Source organism: Schistocerca americana, chromosome 3 (assembly GCF_021461395.2).
Source record: "Schistocerca americana isolate TAMUIC-IGC-003095 chromosome 3, iqSchAmer2.1, whole genome shotgun sequence".
In the NCBI taxonomy this organism is placed as follows: domain Eukaryota; kingdom Metazoa; phylum Arthropoda; class Insecta; order Orthoptera; family Acrididae; genus Schistocerca; species Schistocerca americana.
The window spans coordinates 225,527,700-225,554,989 of record NC_060121.1 but is presented as its reverse complement, the minus strand read 5'-3'; the positions used below and the strand labels follow the sequence as shown (position 1 = coordinate 225,554,989).

General features: G+C 40.6%; 1 protein-coding gene across 2 annotated transcripts in view; it reads left to right on the top strand.

The window, feature by feature from the left end:
• LOC124605637 (breast carcinoma-amplified sequence 3 homolog) overlaps positions 1-27,290 on the top strand; it is a 119,911-nt gene that overhangs the window by 65,674 nt on the left and 26,947 nt on the right. For both annotated transcript variants that reach the window (XM_047137456.1, XM_047137455.1), the window contains exons 8-9: positions 10,222-10,552; positions 14,117-14,411. In XM_047137456.1, the coding sequence (XP_046993412.1) occupies positions 10,222-10,552; positions 14,117-14,411 (626 nt within the window). The remainder of the gene's footprint in view (positions 1-10,221; positions 10,553-14,116; positions 14,412-27,290) is intronic.

The window sequence follows — 27,290 nt, the reverse complement described above, 5'->3', positions numbered from 1 at the left end:
AGAGATTTTAAGTGGGCTTTCATATAGCAGTGCCACAATTAAAGTATGAAGCACCATTTACAGATGTCAATCAGTTAGCTTATTTATCTAAAAGCATGGAAAAATATTATTACAGTACAGATATCTTACAATAGTGTCTTATCCTATACATCAGAAATACTAATCTTTCCTCACATTGATTTGCTCTTTATTGAATTTGGATTTATGATGCATGAAAATCAATGTAGTCTTTTACCTGTAGTACTGAACAGCTTCACCCCTTCCCCCATGAACCATAGACCTTTGGACCTTGCTGAGGTGGGGGTGACTTGAGTGCCTTAATGTTACAGGTATTGTACCAAAGGTGCACTCACAGTGGAGGGGTATCTGTAAGGGGGCCACACAAACACATGGTTCCTGAAGAGGGGCAGCAGCCTTTTCAGTAGTTGCAGGGGCAACAGTCTGGATGACTGAATTATCCAGCCTAGTAACATTAGCCAACATGGCTTTGATGTGTTGGTACTACAAATGGCTGCAAATAAGGGAAAACTACAGTTGTTATTTTTTCCAAGGATATGCAGCTCTTCGGTATGGTTAAATGATGATGGCATCCTCTTGGGCAAAATATTCCAGTGATAAAATAATCCCCCATTGGATCTCCAGGCAGGGACTAGTCACGAGGATATCATCATCAGAAAACCAAAACTGCCATTCTTCCAGTTGGAGTGTGGAATGAGTGTGGAATGTTAGCGTCCTTAATTGTATAGGGAAGTTAGAAAGTTGTTGTTGTTGTTGTTGTTGTTGTTGTTGTTGTGGTCTTCAGTCCTGAGACTGGTTTGATGCAGCTCTCCATGTTACCCTATCCTGTGCAAGCTTCTTCATCTCCCAGTACTTACTGCAACCCACATCCTTCTGAATCTGCGAAGTGTATTCATCTCTTGGTCTCCCTCTACGATTTTTACCCTCCACGCTGCCCTCCAATGCTAAATTTGTGATCCCTTGATGCCTCAGAACATGTCCTACTAACCGGTCCCTTCTTTTTGTCAAGTTGTGCCACATACTCCTCTTCTCTCCAATTCTATTCAATACTTCATCATTAGCTATGTGATCTACCCATCTAATCTTCAGCATTCTTCTGTAGCACCACATTTCGAAAGCTTCTGTTCTCTTCTTGTCCAAACTATTTATCGTCCATGTTTCACTTCCATACATGGCTACACTCCATACAAATACTTTCAGAAACGACTTCCTGACACTTAAATCAATACTCGATGTTAACAAATTTCTCTTCTTCAGAAACACTTTCCTTGCCATTGCCAGTCTACATTTTATATCCTCTCTACTTCAACCATCATGTTATTTTGCTCCCCAAATAGCAAAACTCCTTTATCACTTCAAGTGTCTCATTTCCTAATCTAATTCCCTCAGCATCACCCGACTTAATTCGACTACATTCCATTATCCTCGTTTTGCTTTTGTTGATGTTCATCTTATATCCTCCTTTCAAGACATTGTCCATTCCGTTCAACTGCTCTTCCAAGTCCTTTGCTGTCTCTGATAGAATTACAATGTCGTCGGCAAACCTCAAATTTTTTATTTCTTCTCCATGGATTTTAATACCTACTCCAAATTTTTCTTTTGTTTCCTTTAGTGCTTGCTCAATATACAGATTGAATAACATCGGGGAGAGGCTACAACCCTGTCTCACTCCCTTCCCAACCACTGCTTCCCTTTCATGCCCCTCAACTCTTATAACTGCCATCTGGTTTCTGTACAAATTGTAAATAGCCTTTTGCTCCCTGTATTTTACCCCTGCCACCTTTAGAATTTGAAAGAGAGTATTCCAGTCAATATTGTCAAAAGCTTTCTCTAAGTCTACAAATGCTAGAAATGTAGTTTTGCCTTTTCTTAATCTAGCTTCTAAAATAAGTCGTAGGGTCAGTATTGCCTCACGTGTTCCCATATTTCTACGGAATCCAAATTGATCTTCCATGAGGTGGGCTTCAACAAGTTTTTCCAATTGTCTGTAAAGAATTCGCATTAGTATTTTGCAGCCGTGACTTATTAAACTGATAGTTCGGTAATTTTCACATCTGTGAACGCCTGCTTTCTTTGGGATTGGAATTATTATATTCTTCTTGAAGTCTGAGAGTATTTTGCCTGTCTCATACATTTTGCTCACCAGATGGTAGAGTTTTGTCAGGACTGGCTCTCCCAAGGCTGTCGGTAGTTCTAATCTAATGTTGTCTACTGCCGGGGCCTTGTTTCGACTCAGGTCTTTCAGTGCTCCATCAAACTCTTCACACAGTATCATATCTCCCATTTCATCTTCATCTACATCCTTTACCACTTCTATAACATTGCCCTCAAGTACATCGGCCTTGTATAGACCCTCTATATACTCCTTCCACCTTTCTGCTTTCCCTTCTTTGTTTAGAACTGGGTTTCCATCTGAGCTCTTGATATTCATACAAGTGGTTCTCTTTTCTCCAAAGGTCTCTTTAATTTTCCTGTGGGCAGTATCTATCTTACCCCTAGTGAGATAATTCTCTACATCCTTACATTTGTCCTTTAGCCATCCCTGCTTAGCCATTTTGCACTTCTTGTCAATCTCATTTTTGAGACGTCTGTATTCCTTTTTGCCTGCTTAATTCTCTGCATTTTTATATTTTCTCCTTTCATCAATTAAGTTCAATATTTCTTCTGTCACCCAAGGAGTTCTACTAGCCCTCGTCTTTTTACCGACTTGATCCTCTGCTGCCTTCACTACTTAATCCCTCAGAGTTACCCATTCTTCTTCTACTGTACTTCTTTCCCCCATTCCTGTCAATTGTTCATCCCTTATGCTCTCCCTGAAACTCTGTACAACCTCTGGTTCTTTCAGTTTATCCAGATCCTATCTCCTTAAATTCCCACCTTTTTGCAGTTTCTTCAGTTTCAGTCTACAGTTCATAACCAATAGATTGTGGTCAGAGTCCACATCTGCTCCTGGAAATGTCTTACAATTTAAAACCTGGTTCCTAAATCTCTGTCTTACCATTATATAATCTATCTGGTACCTTCTAGTATCTCTAGGATTCTTCCATGTATACAACCTTCTTTCATGATTCTTGAACTAAGTGTTAGCTATGATTAAGTTATGCTGTGTGCAAAACTCTACAAGGCGGCTTCCTCTTCCATTTCTTAGCCCCAATCCATATTCACCTACTATGTTTCCTTCTCTCCCTTTTCCTACTCTCGAATTCCAGTCACCCATGACTATTAAATTTTCGTCTCCCTTCACTACCTGAATAATTTCTTTTGTCTCATCATACATTTCTTCAATTTCTTCATCATCTGCAGAGCTAGTTGGCATATAAACTTGTACTACTGTAGTAGGCGTGGGCTTCGTGTCTATTTTGGCCACAATAATGCGTTCACTATGCTTTTTGTAGTAGCTTACCCGCACTCATATTTTTTTATTCATTATTAAACCTACTCCTGCATTTCCCCTATTTGATTTTGTGTTTATAACCCTGCATTCACCTGACCAAAAGTCTTGTTCCTCCTGCCACTGAACTTCACTAATTCCCACTATATGTAACTTTAACCTATCCATTTCCCTTTTTTAATTTTCTAATCTACCTGCCCGGTTAAAGGATCTGACATTCCACGCTCCGATCCGTAGAACGCCAGTTTTCTTTTTCCTGATAACGACGTCCTGTTGAGTAGCCCCCCCCCCCCCCCCCCCCGGATATCCGAATGGGTGACTATTTTACCCAAGAGGACGCCATCATCATTTATCCATACAGTAAAGCTGAATGCCCTCGGGAAAAATTACGGCCGTAGTTTCCCCTTGCTTTCAGCCGTTCGCAGTACCAGCACAGCAAGGCCGTTTTGGTTAATGTTGCAAGGCCAGGTCAGTCAATCATCCAGACTGTTGCGCCTGCAACTACTGAAAAGGCTGCTGCCCCTCTTCGTGAACCATACGTTTATCTGACCTCTCAACAAATATCCCTCCATTGTGGTTGCACCTTCGGCACGGCCATCTGTATCACTGAGGCACGCTAGCCTCTCCACCAACGGCAAGGTCCATGGTTCATGGGGATCTACCAAGGGAAATAAATAGGCCAAATTTTGATCTAGAGGGAATTAGTTAAATGTAGTGACAGGAAGAACACGACTTTTGGTTGTGTTAGCCCAGGGTCATAAATACAAAATCATAAAGGGGTAATGCAGGAGTAGGTCTAGTAATAATAAAAAAAATAAAAAAATAAATAATTAAAAAAAAAAGGCAAAACTGCAGGTAAGCTACTATGAACAGCACAGTATAAGCGTAGGATGAAGAGATAGTAGGAAAAGGAAGAGAAGGAAAAGTAGGGGAATATGGATTGTGAGGAGGGAGAATTTTGCACGGAGTATAATTTAATCATCTTCAACACCTGGATTAAGACTCATGTAAGAAGGTTGTATACGTAGAAGAGACATGGGGACACTGGAAGGTTTCAGACTGATTACATAATGGCAAATCAGAGTTTTCAAAACCAGATTTTAAACTGCAAGACATTTTTTGCAGGGGCAGATATGGACTTGGACCACAATTTATTGGTCACTTACTGTAGATTAAAATGCGATAAATTACAAAAAAATAGGAAATTAAGAAGATGGAACCTGATTATATTGAAAGAGCCTGAGATTATTGAGAGTTGCAGAGGGAGCATATTGCAACATTTGACCGAATCAGCAGAAAGAAAGACTGTAGATGAAATGGTGAAGGCAGAAGATGATCAAATAGGCAAAATGATGAGGCATACTAAAAATCTTAGATAACACAGGAGATACTGAATTTAATTGATGAGAGGAGAAAATACGGAAAGCCAGCTAATGAAACAGGCAAAAGGGAATACAGATATGTAAAAAGTTAGATTGGCAGAAAGTTCAAATGTATATGAGTCAAATGCAAGATTATAGAATCATGTGTGACTAGAAGAAAGACAGGTACCTCCTAAATCAAGATTAAAGAGACCTTCGTAGAAAAGAGAAGGAAATGTATGAATATCAAAAGCTCACCTGGTAAGCTATCTGAGCTAAGCCAGTACTAAATAAAGAAGGGGAAGCATAAGTAGTGGATGTTCTGCTTCAAAAAAATCAATCTGTGCTCCAAGACAGTATTGAAGACAATACTGTAGAAAGAGAAGGGGAAGTAGATGAGGATCAAATGTGTGATATGATACAATGAGCAGATACTGAAAGACCTAAGTCAAATCAGGGCTCCTGGAGTAGATGACATTCCATCAGAGTAACTGAGATTCATGCAAGCTATTCTACATGGTGTGTAAGATATATGAGACACCAGGAAGAATGTAAAAATTCCAAAAGCAGTTGTTGACGGGAATGACTATTACTGAACTTCTAGTTAGTAAGTCATGGTTACAAACTACTCACATGAACTGTTCACAGAAGAACGGAAAAACTGGTGGAAGGTTTCTGGAGAAACATAGGAATACCCTGAGACAGTACTAACACTATGACTTACCTTAGAAATAAATTAAAGAAAGATAAATGTACATTTATAGCACATGTAGACTTAGATAAAATAATACCCTCAGACTTCAAGAAGAGAGTAATAATTCCAGTTCCAAAGAAGGCAGATGCTGACATGTTTCTAAGCCACTGAACCATTAGTTTAATAAGTCATGGTTGTGGAAGACTTATAGAAACCAAACACAGGGAATAGCAGTTTGGGTTCTGGAGAAATGCAGGAACTCTTGAAGCAATAATGACCCTACGACTTATCTTAGTGGATAGAATGAAAAATAAAAATGCAGTTGGGTGTGTGTGTGTGTGTGTGTGTGTGTGTGTGTGTGTGTGTGTGTGTGTGTGTTTGTGTGTTATCTATTTTTGGCGAAGGCCATACTGGCCCAAAGCTTGTGACAGGCTTTTTGTTGTGCCTATCTGCGACTCAGCGTCTCCGCCATATGATGAGTAGCAGCATCGCTTTTCATGATATTGTTACATTCCATTCTGGATTCTCCATTGTTTGAAAAGACAAACCTAGGTTTATAAAATTTGTAGATTTAGAGAATGCTGTTGACAATGTTACTTGGAATATACATTCTTTGAAATTCTGAAGGTAGCAGGGGTAAAATACACGAGCAAAAGTTTATATACAGCTTGTACAAAAACCATAGTACAGTTCTAAGTAAGAGATAAAGGACATGAAAAGCAAACAACAGTTAAGAACAGAGAGAGATGGGACTGTAGCTTATCCCTAATATTATTCAGTTTGTGCACTGAGCGAGCAGTAAAGAAAATGAAGTAATTTGGAAAAGCAATTAAAGTTTAGTAAGAAGAAATAAAAACTTTGAGATTTGGCAGTGACAGCATTATTCTGTCAGAGACAGCAAATGACTTGGAAGAGCACTTGAGTGGAAAGGACAGTGTCTTGAAAAGAAATTTGAAATGAGTGTAAACTAAAGTAAAATCAGGGTAATGGAATGTAGTTGAATTAAATCAGGTGACTGTGGGGATTAGTTTAGGAAATGAGACACTAAAAGTAGTTGATGAGTTTTGCTGTTTGGTTGGAAAAATAACTGATAATGTCCAAAATATAGTGGATATAAAATGCAGACAGGCTACAGCAAACAAATCATTTCTGACAAAGAGGAATTTGTTAACATTGATTATAAATACAAGTGTTAGGAACTCTTTTCTCAAGGTGTTTGTCCTCACTTGGAAATCAAATGTGGATGATAAGCAATTCAGAAAAGAAGAGAATAAAAGCTTTTGAAATGTGATGCTATAGAAAAATGTCGAAAATCAGATGGGTATTCCGTGAAGTTTCCGGATTGCAGCTGGACGACTTTGAATTTTTGCCACGATATTCTGGCTGACAACCATTCAGCTACCTTTCGATGAGTGTTCTGCACAGAGAGAAACGCTCACCTGAAGATGGGTGAATGGTTGGCAGCTGAAATTTCATGGCAAGGAGTTGACATCACTCTGCAGCAATTTCAAAACTTAATTGAATACTCTTTACAGTGGCAAAATTTCAAGAATGGTGTCCAGCCAGTTCCTGGCTACCGGCATATGGTAATAAGTCTGATTTTTTTTTTTCCTCCAGCAGGTCAAGATAGGGTCATTTGTTCCCTCTGTTTTTTTACGGGATCTGCACTTTGGGTCTTCTGGTGGTTTCACGCTTCTGGCTTTGATGATGATAGTTCTGATTTCCTATTCCTTTGCAACAAAAATCAGTCCTTCAGTATCCTTTGTTATGGTTCCATTGCTCATTCGTGACCAGGTCTTTCCTTTATCTGTTTTGCCTTCGATCTTCTCAAAAAATTGCCCACACAGTGTTTTATTCCACAAACTGACTGCCTGGCATTGGATAGTAGCTTCCTGATATTGATTCTTGGTTTGCTGCACTTTCAGAAGCTTTGTGTTGTTGGCTTCAACGAGTGCTGATTCTTGGCTCTCTTTCACATATTCTCCCAATGTATGCTCCTCTTTTTCCACTGTCTGCTCCACTTGCAAGAGTCCTCTACCACCTGTACAAGTACAAACTGTCAATCACATTTAGAAGGCGAAGTGCATGGTGAATTGTCATGGGCATTTTTGTTTTTCTCAGATTATCCAACTTAACTTGTGTTCAGTTCATGATACCTGCAGTGTATCTGATTAGAGGTATTGATTGCCTTGATGGTATTGCTGCCATTCAATTTACTTTTCAAAATTTTCCAGGCCCTCTGGGTGTACCCTTTCCTGATCACACCTTTTACAGGCCCATGCATAATGATGTCTAACTGCAAATGGACTAGGTGTCGTTAGGCTTTGTGACACTTTATAGCTTGTCTTTTTAACATTTCAATGCGTTGACTTTCTGAGACTTTGCCGTTCTTTAGTGGCGGTGCAGTATACTTGTCTGAGCCAAATTCCAAAGTGATTTCATTGTAGAATATTTGGAGTGTATCTGTCAAGAGACTTGATTTCAGTTTAAGATTTTCCATACAGTTCTAGGTTGTTTATGTGCAGCAGATGGGTTATTTTCTGAGAATTTATCATTTTATGATGGCTCAGGTTTGTTTTATTTTAAATAGTTGACAGTAGCATCAGGATGATGATGAAAAGTAGTGGGAACGACTCCCCCTGGGAAACGCCTCTCAAGGTGTCAGCTAGTTGGTAACTTTCTTTTCTGACAAATACTTCTGTCTTCCAGGGCTCAAACACATCTCCTGTGAATTTGCTGATGTTTTTACTGTCCCCGGTGGTTTCCAGGCACTTTGAGTCAACTGTGTGGCAGTGAGTCGAAAGCTTTCTCATACTTAAATCCAGTTTGTGAGTAGATTTGTTTTCCAGCTTTTGCAATTCTTTTTAATCCTTTTATCATTCAGGAGCTGGTCATTTGTGCCCCTGCTTTCTTACATGTCACCTTCTTATTCTGCTCGTATGACATCATATTCTTCCAGAAAATCCTGAATTCTATCAGCTTATGATGCCTGTCGGCAACTTGAACACAGTGTACAAACCTATTGTTGGCCTGTAATTTCTGGGTGTCTCCCCTTACCTTGGTCCTTCTGTATAACTGTGTTTTTCCAGTTGTGAGCCATTGACTGATGCTTCCTGTCTACAAAGTTGCATCAAACAGTTTGCCCATTTTATATGCAGAGCAGTCAGGCATTTAATCCAGAAGCTGTGCAGTTGATCTTTGCCAGGAGATGTCCAGTTCTTGACTTCCTTCATTCTTTTTGTGACAGTTTCAGGATTTACCTCCAGCTGTTGCAGTCTGTTCTTAAAAAAATTTAACTTCAAAGTTCCTTATCCACCCAACAGTTTTGTTATAGTCTTTTTCATTTTTCCAGAAATCTTTACATAACTGGACTGCTGCTTCTTGCTCTGGTTTTTGAACTTGACCTGTCATTGGGGCTCTGAGTGCCCTTAGACAGTGAGTTTGTGTGAGAGAGAGTTGCACTTTTGTGAATGTGTGTGTGTTTTCTACTGCAGAAGGAGGACTTTGTACAAAAACTTTTACATTTTAACAGTCTTTTTCATTGTGCTTGTCTGCAACTCAACACTTCCTCTATACTGTGAGCAGCAATCTGCTATTTCAGTATCATTGTTATTCCATTCTGGACTTTTCATTGCCTGTTACTGCTGTATTGTAGAAAAGCTGGTTAATTTCATTGATTTCTGTTATTTCGACTGTTGCAAGGACGTCATTAATGCGGAGCCAGTTGTTTTCTGCAGACTATATTCTAAGTTTGGAGCTACCTCCTTTCTGCATTAGATGCCACTTGGCCCACAGTTTTTCTAATTTTTCTTTGACTCTAAGATGTCTGTAGTGCCAGAGTAGGTTGTTTACTCATGTTTCATCAATTTTCCAAATTTCTTCAAGTTCCACACCAATGAACACCTGATTTCTGATGATAAGTTATCTTGGATAAGCTACTCGTAGTACTGTTATCTTCAAAAAAGTCTGAATATTCAAGCTTCCAGAGCTGATACATTCACTTTTAGTAGCCATGTTTTTGAGGTTCCAGGGATATAGTAGCATTTCATGACTTTGTGGATCTCTGGCATTGTGTGTTTCTGCCACTTCTTAGTTTTTTTGTTTAGTTCCTGTAACCCACTTGTTAATTGATGCCTAGTATCCTTGGCAACAACCATTGCCCTTTTTACCCTTGTCAACAACTGAGCTTCTATAGCTTCCTTTCTAATTTGTTGCTCCATTGTGTTAATTTGGCTGGGTGCACTTAATCCTGGAAATTGGAAATTTGTGGTAAGGCCTATGGAACCAAACTGCTGAGGCCATTGGACACACCCGAGGGAGGACTCGAACTACCGATGGGGGGAGCCGTGCAAAACGAGACAAGACACATCAGACCGCATGACTACCCTGAATGGCACACTTAATCCTGCTTCTTAGCTCTCCAGAATGGTTGAACCTGCTAGTAGTTTGTGGCACAGCTGGCACTGCTCTCAGCTTCACTGGAGCACTCAAGCTCCACCACAACATCAAGGCAGTACCCATTTGGAAGGGGGGGATTATTAGTATTGTTGTTGTTGTTGTTGTTGTTGTTATCATCCTGTAAGAATGCTAGAGGATCAAGCAACACAGTTATCTTTTGACTGGTACTTGATATTTGTATTAATAGTGTGTATTCAGGTTTGTAATATGTCTGTATTCCTCCAAGAACTAATGGAATATTCCATGAACTTGATATTTAAATAATTATTAATAAAATGAATCACATATGAAAACTGTAGGTACGGCAGCCATCAGGGCTCCACCCATCATCTGCACCTGCTTCTCCATTGCCAATTGGACCACAGCAGACGCAGCACCACCAACAACACCAACAGCAAGGTTATGGCCGGAATCCGTTGGTACGCCGCACCCACTCGGCGAGTTCTGACGATGGGATACCTCTCAGAGTAGCAGCTTGCTTTGCACCCCCGAGAGCATGGCTTGCTGCTTCTCCCACTGGAGCTCGTGAAAATCCTGGGAAGGCCAACAAACGAGCCGTAGATTCCCTGTTTGTCATGGCCTGTCATGGCAGCCTTGTTGAGTACAGTTTAGAACCAAGACATGCATCAGGTGTGTATTGTACATTAATGTTGACTGTTAAATTTGTGTGCTTCTACATTTCACAGAGTGATAACATTATTATTAAAATTAATGTATTACATGTCGCGTTAGCTGCTGAATTTAATAAGCAGTTATAAGTTGTGTACTGTCGATACCATGTCCCAAAATATGTGCAAATGTTCAATTTACACATAAACAAGGAAGTCTTTATTAAGGGAATTAATATTTGCAGTGAACAGTGTCATGGTGGAGCTGCCTCATATTTATTTGCTACTTGTTTCACGGATTATTTGTTTTTGTGACCTATGTTTCAAGTTATTAGACTGCTGTCTGACAAAGACATTGTTGAGCATAACGGTACAAACACAAACAGTGAAGAATTCACAATCAGGCAGTAAATTATTGTTAATACTAAATATACAAAATAATCCATTTGTATTTAGTACTTCCTGACCTCCAGTATTTCAAACAATTATAGTTCCTACCATTGTGCCAATATTACTGTATTTCTACATCTACTACATAACTGTGTCGCATTTCCAGACAATGCTGTGCATAGCTAGCATCTGTTTTCTGCAGTTTTCAGCTTCTGTGGTGTTCTTACAGTCTCATGCAAACTGTTCTACACCTACTTGTTTTTCCCATGTAGTATGAGCCACAATTTTACAGCAGATCCTATAAGTCCATTTAAGTTCATTGAGGACTGCTTGTCTTTGCATTTAAACAGATTTTTGCTTACTGTGCCTATAGTGTATTAGATCACTTACTGTTTCTTTTTCTTCAGAATATTACCAGTTTTGGTAGACAATCTACGAACAAATGGTAATACATTGTAATATTGTGCCCTGCCCCCGACGTTGTAACATACTATTTTCCTTTCCTATCGAAATATCAAGAGTTAAAGATATAATTTAACCACTGAGTCAAGTCAATGAACTGCACTGCAAGTCAGTGTATATATATGCCTAGGGTAATGAGAGCGGTGTAGCATTATCATCTGTATTTTGTTCTTATAAGAATGCGCGCTTGTCTTTTTTTTCTGTTCTTTAGTCGCGAGCCTTTCTGACAGCATCTTACTCTGTCAGACTCTTATTTCCTTCCACTTTGTTAAAATGAACTGAAATTGTATTCTTGTTAGGAATTTGTTTAATTGTGCCATCATTATCGCCAATTGCGATTACTGATGTGACTTTACTATGAATACTTTTTTCTCTTGCTCCAGAGTCAGGCTAAGATTATTGGAATTTTTACATATTTGACTGGAATACAGTAAAAATTCTTTGTTATGTCAAAAACTTTGAGATTAATGCATGAGATGTCAGATGTCTGTATACAAAGCTCCTTTCGTTAAATAATAATTGTTTAATTTACCATTTCTACTTTCATTATATAGTAATGATCATCAATCCCCAATTTATAAATGTTATAGATTTTGCTTCACTACATTTTTTCTTATGTTGCCAATGTGATACTCATGAAATTAATCTCAGTTTTGGACATAACGAAGAATTTTTGCTGTATTCCGGCAAAATACGTAAAAATTACAATAATCTTAGCCCAACCCTGGAGCGAAAGGAAAAAAGTATTCATGGTAAAGTCATATCAGTAATCGCAGTTGGCGATAATAATGACACAATTAAACAAATTCCTCCTAACAGGAATACTATTTCAGTTCAGAACATGGGGTTCTGGGTGACTTTTCTGAACTCTACCCCTTTTCCTAAATATCTCCAGTCATTTTCCTTCACCCTCCTTCCTTTTTGTTCAACTCTTCTGGCCCTGAAAGCTTGCATAAGCAAAACCTTTTTTTTTATAAGTGTGTTCTCTTGCCACCGCTTTGGTGAGTAGATTATTTATCTATTCAATTACAGTGCTCAGATTAAGTTTTTTTTGCAGTTTCCCTGACTTTTGTTGCAGCATATCTTGATTCATTCCACATCTGTGAAGGTTCTACTTCTTGAGAGGATCTAAGAAACACGATGAATGAATGAACATGAACATGATTATGATGGGTCAAGCCCACACGGGGCACTAAGGGTGATGCCATTGGTGCTGTCTTGTGAGAAAAGCCAATGCCACAAGAAACTGGACTGCCTCACACTCAGCTGTAGAGTGAAAAGTTCATTATGGAAACATGAAAACATCCCCGCCCCCTCGCCCCCCCCCCCCCCCCCTCCCTCTCAGGCTGTAGCTATACAATATCCTTTCGTCCTGGGAGTGCTGGTCCTGAAAGTTTTGCAGGAGAACTTCTGTGAAGTTTGTATGGTACAAGGTGAGTTTCTGCTGGAAACAAAACTGTTAGGATAGATTGTAAGTCGTGTTTAGGTAGCTCAGTCAGCAGAGCACTTGCCCACAGAAGGTGAAGACCTCAGGTTTGAGTCCCAGTCTGGCACACAGTTTAAATATGCCAGGAAGTTTCATGCCTCCATATGTTTCACATCTGGATCAATTTTCAGAACTATATCATCCCTCCCTAAGCAATTGGTGAATTTGGCAAGAATCTTCCATGCTTGTGGTATGTTGGAGGAAGGAGAGCCAATAGAATTGTCTGTCATCAAGCAGATCCAAACTGCTGTGAGATCATACTGTATGCTGAATGTGCATGTTCTTGGTGTCAGTCGGTGGTATCTTAGTTTTTGCACCGTTGACAAAGTTGTGGGTGGTAGGCCAGTCTGGTGGCAGCTGAGCAGGTGGGGACTGTGAGGGTGATGATCACATTGGTCATAATGTTGCCCATGTCTGAGGCTGCAGTTGTCACTGCCTAATGTCGGCTGCTGCGCTCCTGATGATTGGCATGGCAGTTGTTACTGTGGAGGTTGTCAGTTGGTGTTTTTCATTGTGTGAAGCAGAACTTAGCATGTTGTTCTGTTATGTCTGTGACTGGAAAATCATCAAGTACATGAATCAGTGTTAACAAAAACAAATTCCCCGAGCTAACTGATGCATCTCCATAAATGATGATTGGTCAGCTTATTTGAAATAGTGTGTAGTAGAGGCATCTCACTGGGGAGTCTGCATTACTGCCCCGCCATCTGCAGGAAAGGAATCCTCATTATTTCCTCCCTTCCTCCCCCCCCCCCCCACCCCTTTATTTAACTATTATTTTCACCTTTTGCTTGGTATTAATTATTATGACTACTGTTTAACTTCTCCAGCATTCCTTCTTATCTTTCTTGAGTTAAGAGGTAATATCCATTGTTTTATGTTGTCTTACTCATAGCAATATAACTCTGCAATTGACATTCAGTACATTATTTTTCCATTTCTTACACTTATGTGCCATCATACAGCCTTTTGTTTTGTACTGTAATCATACACACATCAGAATGGAACATATACTCTTTTGTTACACATCCCTATTTCATGATAACAGCCAATATTGGATACATAGTTGGTAGATATCATATCTTCCAGAATTTTGCTTACTGTCCTCTCTTTTAATGTTCCACATTTGTGTTTCTAAATCAGATAGCTTCTTGTTGCATGTAATAAAAAGTGTAAAAGGATATCACACCTAAAACATGTAATATACATTCAGAGTTGCTTATTTGATGTGCCTTTTTCATTCTGCAGCAGTTCCCAAAGAGAAGGTTTGTGATGACACACCAATAGAACTGAGCGTCCACGCAAAAGCTCAGTGGGTGCTCCTACGCTCAACTTTATCTGCTGAGCTGTCTCCTCCACTACTATCTGACAATCCACTACTGGCACTTCCTGAACGCCCAGCTCCTCACCATAGTAGTGACGATGAGACAGATGCTGATGAACGCTGGTTGTCACAGGTTGAAATTGTAACTCATGCTGGACCCCATCGTCGTCTCTGGATGGGTCCACAGTTCACCTTCAAGACATATAATGGTACACCAGGGTTAGTATGCTTCCTTTTTAAATACATATGTAAAATTCATAACTGTGCATTGTGTATATATTCAAATGCATATGTTTATAATAGAGGGAAACATTCCACGTGGGAAAAATATATCTAAAAACACAGATGATGTGACTTACCGAACGAAAGTGCTGGCAGGTCGATAGACACACAAACAAACACAAACATACACATGAAATTCAAGCTGTCGCAACAAACTGTTGCCTCATCAGGAAAGAGGGAAGGAGAGGGAAAGACAAAAGGATGTGGGTTTTGAGGGAGAGGGTAAGGAGTCATTCCAATCCCGGGAGTGGAAAGACTTACCTTAGGGGGAAAAAAGGATAGGTATACACTCGCACACACACACATATCCATCCGCACATACACAGACACAAGCAGACATTTGTAAAGGCAAAGAGTTTGCGCAGAGATGTCAGTCGAGGCGGAAGTACAGAGGCAAAGATGTTGTTGAAAGACAGGTGAGGTATGAGCGGCGGAAAATTGAAATTAGCAGAGATTGAGGCCTGGCGGATAACGAGAAGCGAGGATATACTGAAGGGCAAGTTCCCATCTCCGGAGTTCTGACAGGTTGGTGTTAGTGGGAAGTATCCAGATAACCCGGACGGTGTAACACTGTGCCAAGATGCGCTGGCCGTGCACCAAGGCATGTTTAGCCACAGGGTGATCCTCATTACCAACAAACACTGTCTGCCTGTGTCCATTCATGTGAATGGACAGTTTGTTGCTGGTCATTCCCACATAGAAAGCTTCACAGTGTAGGCAGGTCAGTTGGTAAATCACGTGGGTGCTTTCACACGTGGCTCTGTCTTTGATTGTGTACACCTTCCAGGTTACAGGACTGGAGTAGGTGGTGGTGGGAGGGTGCATGGGACAGGTAATCCCATTCCTGATGTCCAGGCGGAGCTTCAAGGAATCCTCAGAACCTTAGGCCCCCTACAAAACCTTTCACCTGACTCCATCAACCTCCTGACCCCACCAACACCCCGCACCCCTACCTTCTACCTTCTTCCTAAAATTCACAAACCCAATCATCCCGGCCGTCCCATTGTAGCTGGCTACCAAGCCCCCACAGAACGTATCTCTGCCTACGTAGATCAACGCCTTCAACCCATTACATGCAGTCTCCCATCCTTCATCAAAGACACCAACCACTTTCTCGAACGCCTGGAATCCCTACCCAGTCTGTTACCCCCGGAAACCATCCTTGTAACCATTGATGCCACTTCCTTATACGTAAATATTCCGCACGTCCAGGGCCTCGCTGCGATGGAGCACTTCCTTTCACGCCGATCACCTGCCACCCTACCAAAAACCTCTTTTCTCATTACCTTAGCCACCTTCATCCTGACCCACAACTTCTTCACTTTCGAAGGCCAGACATACCAACAATTAAAGGGAACAGCCATGGGCACCAGGATGGCCCCCTCGTACGCGTACGCCAACCTATTCATGGGTCGCTTAGGGGAAGCCTTCTTGGTTACCCAGGCCTGCCAACCCAAAGTTTGGTACAGATTTATTGATGAAATCTTCATGATCTGGACTCACAGTGAAGAAGAACTCCAGCATTTCCTCTCCAACCTCAACTCCTTTGGTTTCATCAGATTCACCTGGTCCTACTCCAAATCCCATGCCACTTTCCTTGACGTTGACCTCCACCTGTCCAATGGCCAGCTTCACACGTCCGTCCACATCAAACCCACCAACAAGCAACAGTACCTCCATTATGACAGCTGCCACCCATTCCACATCAAACGGTCCCTTCCCTACAGCCTATGTCTTCGTGGCAAACGAATCTGCTCCAGTCTGGAATCCCTGAACCATTACACCAACAACCTGAAAACAGCTTTCACATCCCGCAACTACCCTCCCGACCTGGTACAGAAGCAAATAACCAGAGCCATTTCCTTATCTCCTCAAACCCAGAACCTCCCACAGAAGAACCCCAAAAGTGCCCCACTTGTGACAGGATACTTTCTGGGACTGGATCAGACTCTGAATGTGGCTCTCCAGCAGGGATACGACTTCCTCAAATCCTGCCCTGAAACGAGATCCATCCTTCATGAAATCCTCCCCACTCCACCAAGAGTGTCTTTCCACCGTCCACCTAACCCTCGTAACCTCTTAGTTCATCCCTATGAAATCCCCAAACCACCTTCCCTACCCTCTGGCTCCTACCCTTGTAACCACCCCCGGTGTAAAACTTGTCCCATGCACCCTCCCACCACCACCTACTCCAGTCCTGTAACCCGGAAGGTGTACACGATCAAAGGCAGAGCCACGTGTGAAAGCACCCACGTGATTTACCAACTAACCTGCCTACACTGTGAAGCTTTCTATGTGGGAATGACCAGCAACAAACTGTCCATTCGCATGAATGGACACAGGCGGACAGTGTTTGTTGGTAATGAGGATCACCCTGTGGCTAAACATGCCTTGGTGCACGGCCAGCACATCTTGGCACAGTGTTACACCGTCCGGGTTATGTGGATACTTCCCACTAACACCAACCTATCAGAACTCCGGAGATGGGAACTTGCCCTTCAGTATATCCTCTCTTCTCGTTATCCGCCAGGCCTCAATCTCCGCTAATTTCAATTTGCCGCCGCTCATACCTCACCTGTCTTTCAACAACATCTTTGCCTCTGTACTTCCGCCTCGACTGACATCTCTGCGCAAACTCTTTGCCTTTACAAATGTCTGCTTGTGTCTGTGTATGTGCGGATGGATATGTGTGTGTGTGCGAGTGTATACCTGTCCTTTTTTCCCCCTAAGGTAAGTCTTTCTGCTCCCAGGATTGGAATGACTCCTTACCCTCTCCCTTAAAACCCACATCCTTTTGTCTTTCCCTCTCCTTCCCTCTTTCCTGATGAGGCAACAGTTTTTTGCGAAAGCTTGAATTTCATGTGTATGTTTGTGTTTGTTTGTGTGTCTATTGACCTGCCAGCACTTTCGTTCGGTAGGTCAAATCATCTGTATTTTTAGATACAAATGCATATGTTCATATTTATAAATATTACACCACTAAAATTAGTTAACAAATAAATAAAAAAAATCATCAAATGAAATAAACATAAAAAATGTGACCTGTAAGGTGTGTGTGTGTGTGTGTGTGTGTGTGTGTGTGTGTGTGTGTGTGTGTCTTGCGGAGTGGGGGAGGGGGGGGGAGGGAGAGAGAGAGAGAGAGAGGAGGGAGGGAGAGAGAGAGAGAGAGAGAGAGAGAGAGAGAGAGAGAGAGAGAGAGAGAGAGAGAGAGAGAAGAGAGAGAGACCAACCGTGCACATGCGAATAAATAAATATGAGAAATACTGGACATTACAACCCGGATATTGACAAAGTGGTTGTAGCGGATGGAAAAGGGATGTCTGCATACAACCAGAAGGCTGAGAGTGTTCCCTGAAATACACTGTGGTTAATCAATCAAATACAGTTATGACAGAGTGTGATGTCTTTCTTTACATACAAGGCATTATAAATATACAGTCATGAAGATGGCCTCTACGTGATGCTTTATATTCAGTCATAATGTGTACAGTAGACCAAGTTTCAAGAATTCATGAAGTCTATTCAGCTGCATGGTTTAGTATCCAGTGTTGTTATGCTGGCATTGGGCCAAACATTTTATCATAATTATCAGAATATTCTTTAAGTTGTAAGAAAAGCTAATCTTACAGTATTTCCAGGTATCTTTTGTGATACTGCAAAGAGTGAATAAATTAGTATATGAAGTATGTCCAAAGTATATTATCAATTACAACTGTTGTGGGTACAAGGTCGCTGAGATTGGACTGTTGATCAATGGAAGTGCATCACCTGGTCAGATGAATCAGGTTACTTGTTACACCAGGTTGATGGACATTTCCAGATAATCTGACATCCATGCCAACAGCAGCATGAAGTGTGCATTGCAATACAGACACAGGCAAGTGGGGGCAGGAATTCACTTCGGGGAACATTCACCTAGGCTTTGACACTAATGTTATTGTGGACCAACAGCATTAATTTGTGCTTGATGTCTTCCTCAGAGGTGATGGTTTCTTTCAGCAGGATAATTTTCTATGTCAAAAAAACTAATTTTCTATATCAAAAAAACCAGAATCATGCTTTAGAGATTTGAGGAGTATGATGGTGAGCTAAAGTTACTGTCTTGGCCACAAAATTTGACCAATCTAAATCTAACAGATCAGATTTTAGATGCTGTCGGGCAGTGCTCCGCACCCACAAACCACCATCTAGTAATTTACAGAAGTTGCATGACCAGTCCATAGACAACAGGTGCCATGTACACCCTGAAACCTACCAAGGACATGTCAAATCCATGCCACACTGAATTGCTGATGTACAGTAAAACCCCCTTTTTACACTTTTCAACAGGCTGACCCAAAAAAGTGTAAAATGGAGAAAAGTGTAAAATACAGGTAAGCTTAGGAAACACAACAAGCAAAATGAGTAAACTACTCTTTCTGTCACTTCTTCATGTTGTTCAACATATGTTAAAAACAGTAGTTAGGATTAGTGCATTTCACACGGAAGTAACAATGATTCGTGAAAGCCCATTGTAGAGACAGTCTACTTCAAAAGCAGTGTTTATTTGTATAAATTACCATGAAGTTAAATTAAAGCTGTCATAATACAACACAATGACCAGAAGGAAGGTGGCTACTATAATCACTATCATTATGGCAGTGACTCAGCATACTTTCCCACCCTTCCGAAAACTGCAAACTTATAATACAGGTGGCCATCACCCAGCATACTGACAGTGAAAATCTTGCTTACTGCACTAACGCTACATTACATGATAAATAACTTGGCATATTGTCTGCGTTTTCTCCTTTGTTCCAAGGCTGATTTTGTGTGGGAATATGGTGCACTTTTTGCATCAATCTGTATGGAAACCAATGTTAAAGGTTGTGATAATGTCACAGAAAACGTAAAATGTCAGAAATGTTATCACACAGAATGATTAATGATGGGAAAACATTGTATTGAGAGAATAGAACTTCTGCTGGGACCAACAAAGCTGAATGTAAAAAGTGGGAAAAGTAAAATGTGGGAACGTAAAAATGGGGTTTTTCTCTATTGTGTTCGAAAAGTGAACCAGCATGCTGTTAAGCAGTTGATCATAATATTTTGGCCCACCAGTATATTTCCGTGATGTAAAACAGCTTCATCAGACACACTAGTTGTTGTTGATTGCCTGTACAGCAGTACAGGTTGCTCTGGTGAATATTGTGGGATTTATATTATCCTGTGGAAGATCAAAGAACTATATGCTTAACTAGTGTCACTGACTTCTAAATGTTATATTCTACTTCCTACACAAACCAATTGCATCATTTATGACCAATCTGTTCATATAACTGAGCAATGTCTTAAAATAGCTGACTAGTTGTTTGAGGAAAGGCAATTTCTCAAATAGTCTGTGTGACGAGTGATTTTTACTTTTACTTACATACTCATGGAAGGTCTCCTGTGGACACGAGATTAAGTGGATGGCTATTCCTTGTAATCCTTCACAAAATCTGCATGATGTCTGCACTTCTTGTGTGGTATCCTTAATACGATATTTGTACATGTACTACAATTCATATGACTGCAGTACTATGCTGCATACTCCTGCTTATTTTTTATGCTCACTAATAATGCTATAATTGTAATCTTACGGAGAAGAGCACTACCTGCCTGAAACTTATATAGAAATAAAATTTCTTCGTTGCTGATTTTTTAACAAAATAAGTTTTTCAATAAAATCAGCAATCCAGAAAATCCTGTGATTGTGGGAACATGAGTATTTTGAACCTGCTATTCTATTATTAGTACAAACCATTGCTTACTGTGTGAATGGCATTTAAATTGTGGGTGGAGGGGTCCTTGTAGTCCAAGTACATACAATACTTATCCCTAAATTGACACCTGTCAAACCATATAAACCTTTATAAAGATTTCCATGGCATTGCTTTGTTTAATGTAAAAAAGAATCCCTTTCCACAAACAATTTCACATTGAAATACCACTTCCCAAAAACATTCTTCACATAAACCAAATGGTGGCATTTACAGTGCTTTTTGAACTGACAGATTTCCATCAGCACACACCACTGTATACATTCATCTGTAAGCAGATAGCATGTGCCAGTTTTTAAAAGTGAATTATCTTATACAGACTTTCAGTTGAATTATTTCACAAAATTTTATATGTAACAATGTTTGGAACATGTAACAAACCAACCAAACAAATAACAGTGTGGTATACTGCATTTCATTGTTCTGCAAATAATTTTTTCAGTGTTCCATGGCCTATTAATGTTTCTTCCCATGTACTAAATGAGATGAATTAGAGCATTTTTTATCTATTGAACTAATGTTGTCTAGGAGTGTGATTTTGTTCTAAGAGAACTGATAAATAATTCTGCTTTCTTGGAATGGATGTCTTCGACACTTGATAATCATAGTAGCAGCATCCTCCTCCCGCATCTATCAGTGACTGGGCTCCCTTTAGGGAACATTTCCCAGAAATCTGGAGACCAACTTCTTTCTAGTCTTGACGTGTGTATTCTCAACCCCTACCCACTTTAGTGCTGCACATGCCACATTTCTGGCTATTGACTTTGCCATCTCTTTCCCCTCTCTCATGGCTTCATTAAAATGGTTGCTATATGATGGTACTTGTGACAGTGATCATATTTTGGTGGTCCTGTCATTCCTTGCCACTGCTGACATACCAATAGCCATGCTGGGCTCTTCTCCCATCACCTTCATCCCTTCTCTGGCAGATTGTATTAGCAAGATAGTTGGAGGTGTCTCCAGCACAATTGCCTTCGCTACTGGAAATGCTATCTACCTTTCTGTGGGCTCCCTACACTAGCAGCTGGTAGCATGGTGGACCAAAGACTTTGCTACGACTATTCAGAACTGTCAAAGGCCCTTCAGCGCCTCAAGTGACATCTTTCACAGATTCGTCCTGTGCAAATGCTCACTAGATAATTAAAAACGGTGAGAAGGAATTCTGGGAACACTACATATCCTCCTTGGAAACACATCTCCCTTCATCCAAGGTGTGAGGGCAAGCTACTAGGCTGCCAAAAATCAACAGCTGTTCCAGGTCTTCTTTTTCATGGTAGTACTTCTGCAGGTGTGTCAGTTCCAGCAGAACACCTCACAACCCACTTTGCAACAGTGTCAGCATTCTTTTCTTACCTGGCTTCTTTTCAAATGCATAAAAAACAAGGTCCAGACCCTCTCCACCCCCACCCCCCCTTCCCCTTGCCGTAACACTGAATTATATAATGAACTTTTCACTGAATCAGAACTGCTTGAGATTTTCAGTTCATCATATGATATGACTCAGGCCCTGATCTGATTCATAATTACATGATTCAATATCTGAATGTGACTCATGTACTCAAACTACTCATGGACTTGAACTGTATTTGGCTAGAAGATATTTTCCATTTGCAATGGAAGGATAATGTCGGGCAAAAACCCGATGTCCATTGGCAACTGGCAACTGATTAACCTCAACAACATGCTCTCAAAACAGCTTGAAAGTATCTCAGACTGATCACCATGCTAGGCTATAAAATCACAGGACCTGTTATCCCACTATCATTGTAGTTTCTGTCAGGGATGACCCACAGCTGCCCATCTGGTTAGTTTATAAACAATAACTCAGCAGGCTTTTACAAATTGACAGTCTCTCATTGCAATCTTTTTCAAGCTATATAAGGCATATGACACTGTGTGGCACCATCAAAATTTACTTGCTCTCTTAACAAGTGAAAATTCTGGTTAAGTTAAATTTTTCAGGAATAGGTTGAATGCAAGGCATGTCATGATAATAAAATAGTTCAGTGTGCCATCCTCCTGCGTGCTATCACCTCACTGTTGAGGTACGGAACCATGTGTAGATGGGAATAAGAGTGCCTATAAGTGACAGACAATAAGCTGTGTCTAATAAAGTCAATAGCTCAGGTATTGTGTACCTCCTTGCAGCCACATAGACGGAATGAGCTCATTCTCAATTGTCTTCACATGGAACGCAGATCTATATGCATGGCTTCTTGCTCCGGTGAGTGGACCCTCCAATGTATAGTGCTTGTGGTGTACAGATCATAGTATGCCACATTTTAGCTGGCTGTGTTTTGTATTCAGACAAATTTGCACTCTATTTTAATTGACAATGTCACAAATGTGATACAGCTTTTAAGGTTCTGTGAAATCTCTGATTCATTCCCTAACTTTTTGGGGAATAGTTTTTAATGTTGGCCTGCTCAGCCATGTTTCTTGTAAAAGCTCAGCCAGCCACATATTCCTGTGTAATTATTTTAGCATTCCTTTTTTATCATTTTTTAACTGACAGTTTTAGGAAATCTGACTGTATTTACACTATCTTAAAGCATGAGAGAGAGTTTGATTCTGCAGTTGATCATGAAGGATTTGTGAAAAGAGTGAGTGTCATTATGTAAGACTTACTCTTCCTCATTGTCTATATGAGGTCTATTAAAAAAATTCTGGAACATTCATAATTTAGCAATAGTGGTATGTTGGGGCAAAATGCAGTTGGCCTCCCAGCACATACCTGTGTTTAATGTGTAACTGCCAGAAGTTTCATTGTTGTATGTCTGTCAGTTATTGTTCAGCACTGTATTGAGCGGAATGTTGTGTCGCACAGTTTGCGAATTTTGAAATGGTAGAGATAGAAGGAGCAACATGTCTGCATTAAATTTTGCATTAAATTCAAGAAAACCTTTACAGAGACAAACGAAACGCTTTTCGGAAGCCTATAGTGATGAGTTCTTAAGCCATACTCTGTGTTATGAATGGTTCATATGGTTTAAAGATGGCCGGATGGAAGTGAAAAAAGATCCTTGTTCAGGATGCCCATCGACATCTACTGACGATGCTCATGTCGGGAACATCAACGAAATTTGGCATGCCAGTTGAAGACTGAACATCCGAGAGAGTGCAGAAGAATGTAACATTTCAGTTGAATCATATCATGAAATCCTGACATAGGATCTTGGAATGCAGCTTGTTGCTTTCAGATCTGTGAAGAGCTTTTGGATCTTGCAAATGAGAACAAGATGTTTCTTAGAGAAGCACAACTGGTGATTAGATGGGGTTCTATCGCTATGATGTTGAGACCAAGGTTCAGTCTTCACAATGAGTCAGGAAAATTTCTCCAACACCAGAAGAAGCTCGTCGGGTGAAATGTCATTGCCATGCTGATAATTTTCTTTGACTTTGAAGGATTAGTTCTTCATGAATTCATGCCACAGGAACAAACTGTTAATCGCTAGTACTGTTGGGACATGCTGTGACACCTGCAAGAAAATGTGAGAAGGAAACGGCTTAAAATGTAACAAGACAATTCATGGCTCTTGCGTCACAATAAGCACCCACACACTCATCTCTGTTGTTGCATAGCTATTGCACAAAAAACAAAATCACTGTACTGCCTGCCTCATCCTCCGTACTCTCCAGACCTGGCTCGTGCAGACTTTTTTTTTTCCAAAGTCGAAAAGCATGTTGAAAGGACAAAGATTTCCAATAATAGATGAGATAGAAGAAAATTTGCTGACAGCGCTTCACACAATCCAGACTGCTTCCAGAAGTGGAAATGGCATTGGGAGCGCTGTATCAATTGTGGAGGAGAGTATTTCAAAGGAGACTGTGCACAAATGTAAAAGGCTATTGTAGTAAAGGGTTTTGGACAAAGTTCTGGAATTTTTTGAACAGATCTTGTACACCATTGAATATACGTGCAGATGTATATCACTTTATGAAACATGGAATGTGATGTCATAAACATCAAGGTGCATGGAAAACTAGCTCTTGTTTCAAACATTTTAGACATTTTAAGCACATTCATTTCTATTAATTTTTGAAAGCACATTGATTACGTCACCGACCCTCCATCACTAGGGCTTTCAAGGCTCCCTGCCAATTTTAATTTGCCAGTTTTTATCCCATTGATAATTTTGGCTTAGAGTTTATGCATATGTCAAGTCCCCAGGTGTTCAAGAGAAGTGTCCGTCAGAGCTCTGTGCTGAATACTACACTCTTCCTTACCACAGTTGGACCAGTGATTACCCTCATACTGTATGTCGATGACTTTTGCATTTGGTATGGTTCGTAACCTGTAGCCTTGGATGAATACCAGCTCCTTTCCCATGGCATCCAAATTTCTCCCTCAAAAATGTGAGTCATGCATATATGTCATTGTGCCATGGTACATTCTGACACAAATGCCTACTTGGTAACACAGTAAATCAAAATTGTGCGATCCCAATCTTTGGGACTATTCTTTGATAAGATACTGTCTTGACTGCCCATATTCATCAAATTAAGATTAGCTGCAGGCAAAAACATAACACTCTCTCCTTCCTCTCTCACACTTCTTGAAGTGTGGCTCATGCTACTCTACTTTGTATTTACCAGGACATGATCTTGTCCTGACCAGACTGGGGTTTTCAGGTTTATATCTCAGCAGCACCTTCAGCTTTGAAATTATTGGGCCCAGTACATCATCATGGAGTAAGACTGGTCACTAGTGCCTAACTGACTAGTCCTGTAACTGTCTTGTCACAGAAGGCACTAAAGACTTTCCTGTCATGCACCTGCATCACCAACTACCATTCTGAGGTGAATACATCTTTTTCCCTCAAATCACTGAAGTTTAGCACCATCGGTTGGATCGGTGACCGTCCAGGTATTCTGCGTGCTGCCGACATTTTCCTCTTCGACTTTACGGTAGAGTGATGGTGGATAGGAGTCCCTGATCACCAGTCTTTGTGCCAGATGCCCTGGATTCAATTTCAAACCTGTCCGCAGTGTCTCATGAAGTGAGGGCATGCCACGTTGTTAATGGTGATCCATCCGTCAAATGGGGACATTAAGCTCAGCAGCCCCTTTAGTGCTCCTTGAGAGGAGTAGGCTCTATGCATCACAGTCAACTACACTTAACAGGTATACTTAACATACATTGCTTTCATACCTTACAAAGGAAAGTCGCCTATGGTCTCCCAGCCATTCAGGCCTTATGAGGGTTTTACTTTTACCATGTCATCATCATCATCATCATCATCATCATTATTATTGTCATCATCGTCATCATCATCCTCATGAAAGCAGGGATCTTACCTCTTCTGTTCTGATGGTACCAAGTCTTGCTTACTTATGGAAACAACATATGGCAATTTCCTAATCATATGACTTACTGAATTATTTTTTTCATATGGGAGGTGTTGACCCCCTGACACAACCGTCAGGGTGTTCAACAACCTCAGCTGGACCTCTACCTACCTCTTTAGAATTTGCTCCCCATGTATTCCCAACTACACCTCCTTGGTTAGTACCTAGACCATGAATTAGGACCAATCTATTTCAAGGGCCTAAAGTTTCAGTTGTCCCCATGATTTTTTATCATCTGTGTGTCTCAATTTTTCAGGAGTATTAGGGTGCTACTGTCATTTATACTGTTGGTGGCAAAACTATGGATAGGGCAGGCTATGCTTTTACATCTCACGCCAGTCAGGAACAACATATGTTATGGGGAACATGCAATGTTTTTACGGTGCAACTGATACATCTTAACAGATCTCTACATTTTATTAAAAGATCTCCCTTGACTGCATTGTAATTTTTAGTGACTCAATGAGAAGTCTCTAGATTTGATCAATGTTACTCTTGTCACCCTGTGATATCTACTATTCATGGTCTTCTGTCTGACCTCAGTCATATTAGCTGCTCAATTGGTTTTCTTTGGGTCACAAGTCAAGGGGGTATCCCAGGGCATGAACTGACTTAGGTCTTTTTTTAATTACGTTTAGTTATGGTATGCCCTTTTTTTCTGCCACAATATTTTACTTTTTGAAAGTGCTCTTTTGTGTAGCTCTCCAGTAAAGGCAAATCCTTAAGGTTTGTTTACCCTTGGTACTAGCTTATGACAAAAGAACAGTTGAACTGGTTTTTAAGCTTCTTCTGAGAGAGTGGGTTCTATTTCCATTTTAGCACATCGACTGTAACAGATTGGATGTGGGATGTTTGTGGAATAGACACATGCCCCGGCCCCCCACTTCCCTCCCCTTCCTGCGACATGCATTTGACTCTGCCCATCCGCCTGTCAACGTAATTATTTCTCTCAACCTATTTTACTATTATCAGTCCTATTGGTGTTCACAACATTTTTTGCCTTTTCACTTTTATTGTTATGGATCTCCTCTCCACCTGGCTAGAAGGAATTATTTATTCCATTACTCTCTTACCTATGCATCAGATGGCTGGAGGTTGGACATAGGGAAGGCACCTCTGCCTGCAAATGAGCTCTGGTTAGCCCTCATGTGCTCTCTGACAAGCAGACTGTACCGAGCCATACACTTTCACCTTGCATTCGATTACTTCATATCTGTGGTATCAATATTCCTTTCAGTGTTTTCATTGTACCACTCTTACATCACAATTTGCTCAATTTCTGGCTGATGTCACATGTTCCAGATGGACTAATCCTTGAACAAGGGATTGATGACCTCGCTGCTTTGTCCCTTAACCTCCCAAACCATCGCCTGCTTCATTTGAAAGTTCATAGCGAATTTCATATCCTATTCTTTTCCAATGTGAGCTTGTGCTCTATCTCCAACCACCACAATTTTGGTTGGACATTAAACTGTTTATCCTCTACTTCTGCATATATGGAATTATTTAAAATATAATGACACATCTAAACAAGTAAACTTTCATCCAAAGGGCATTCTTCTGAAATAGGCAAAACACACACACACACACACACACACACACACACAGTTTCTCTGACCACCGAGGTTAGGCTGCGAGCAACAGTGCACGATGCCTGCACCATCTG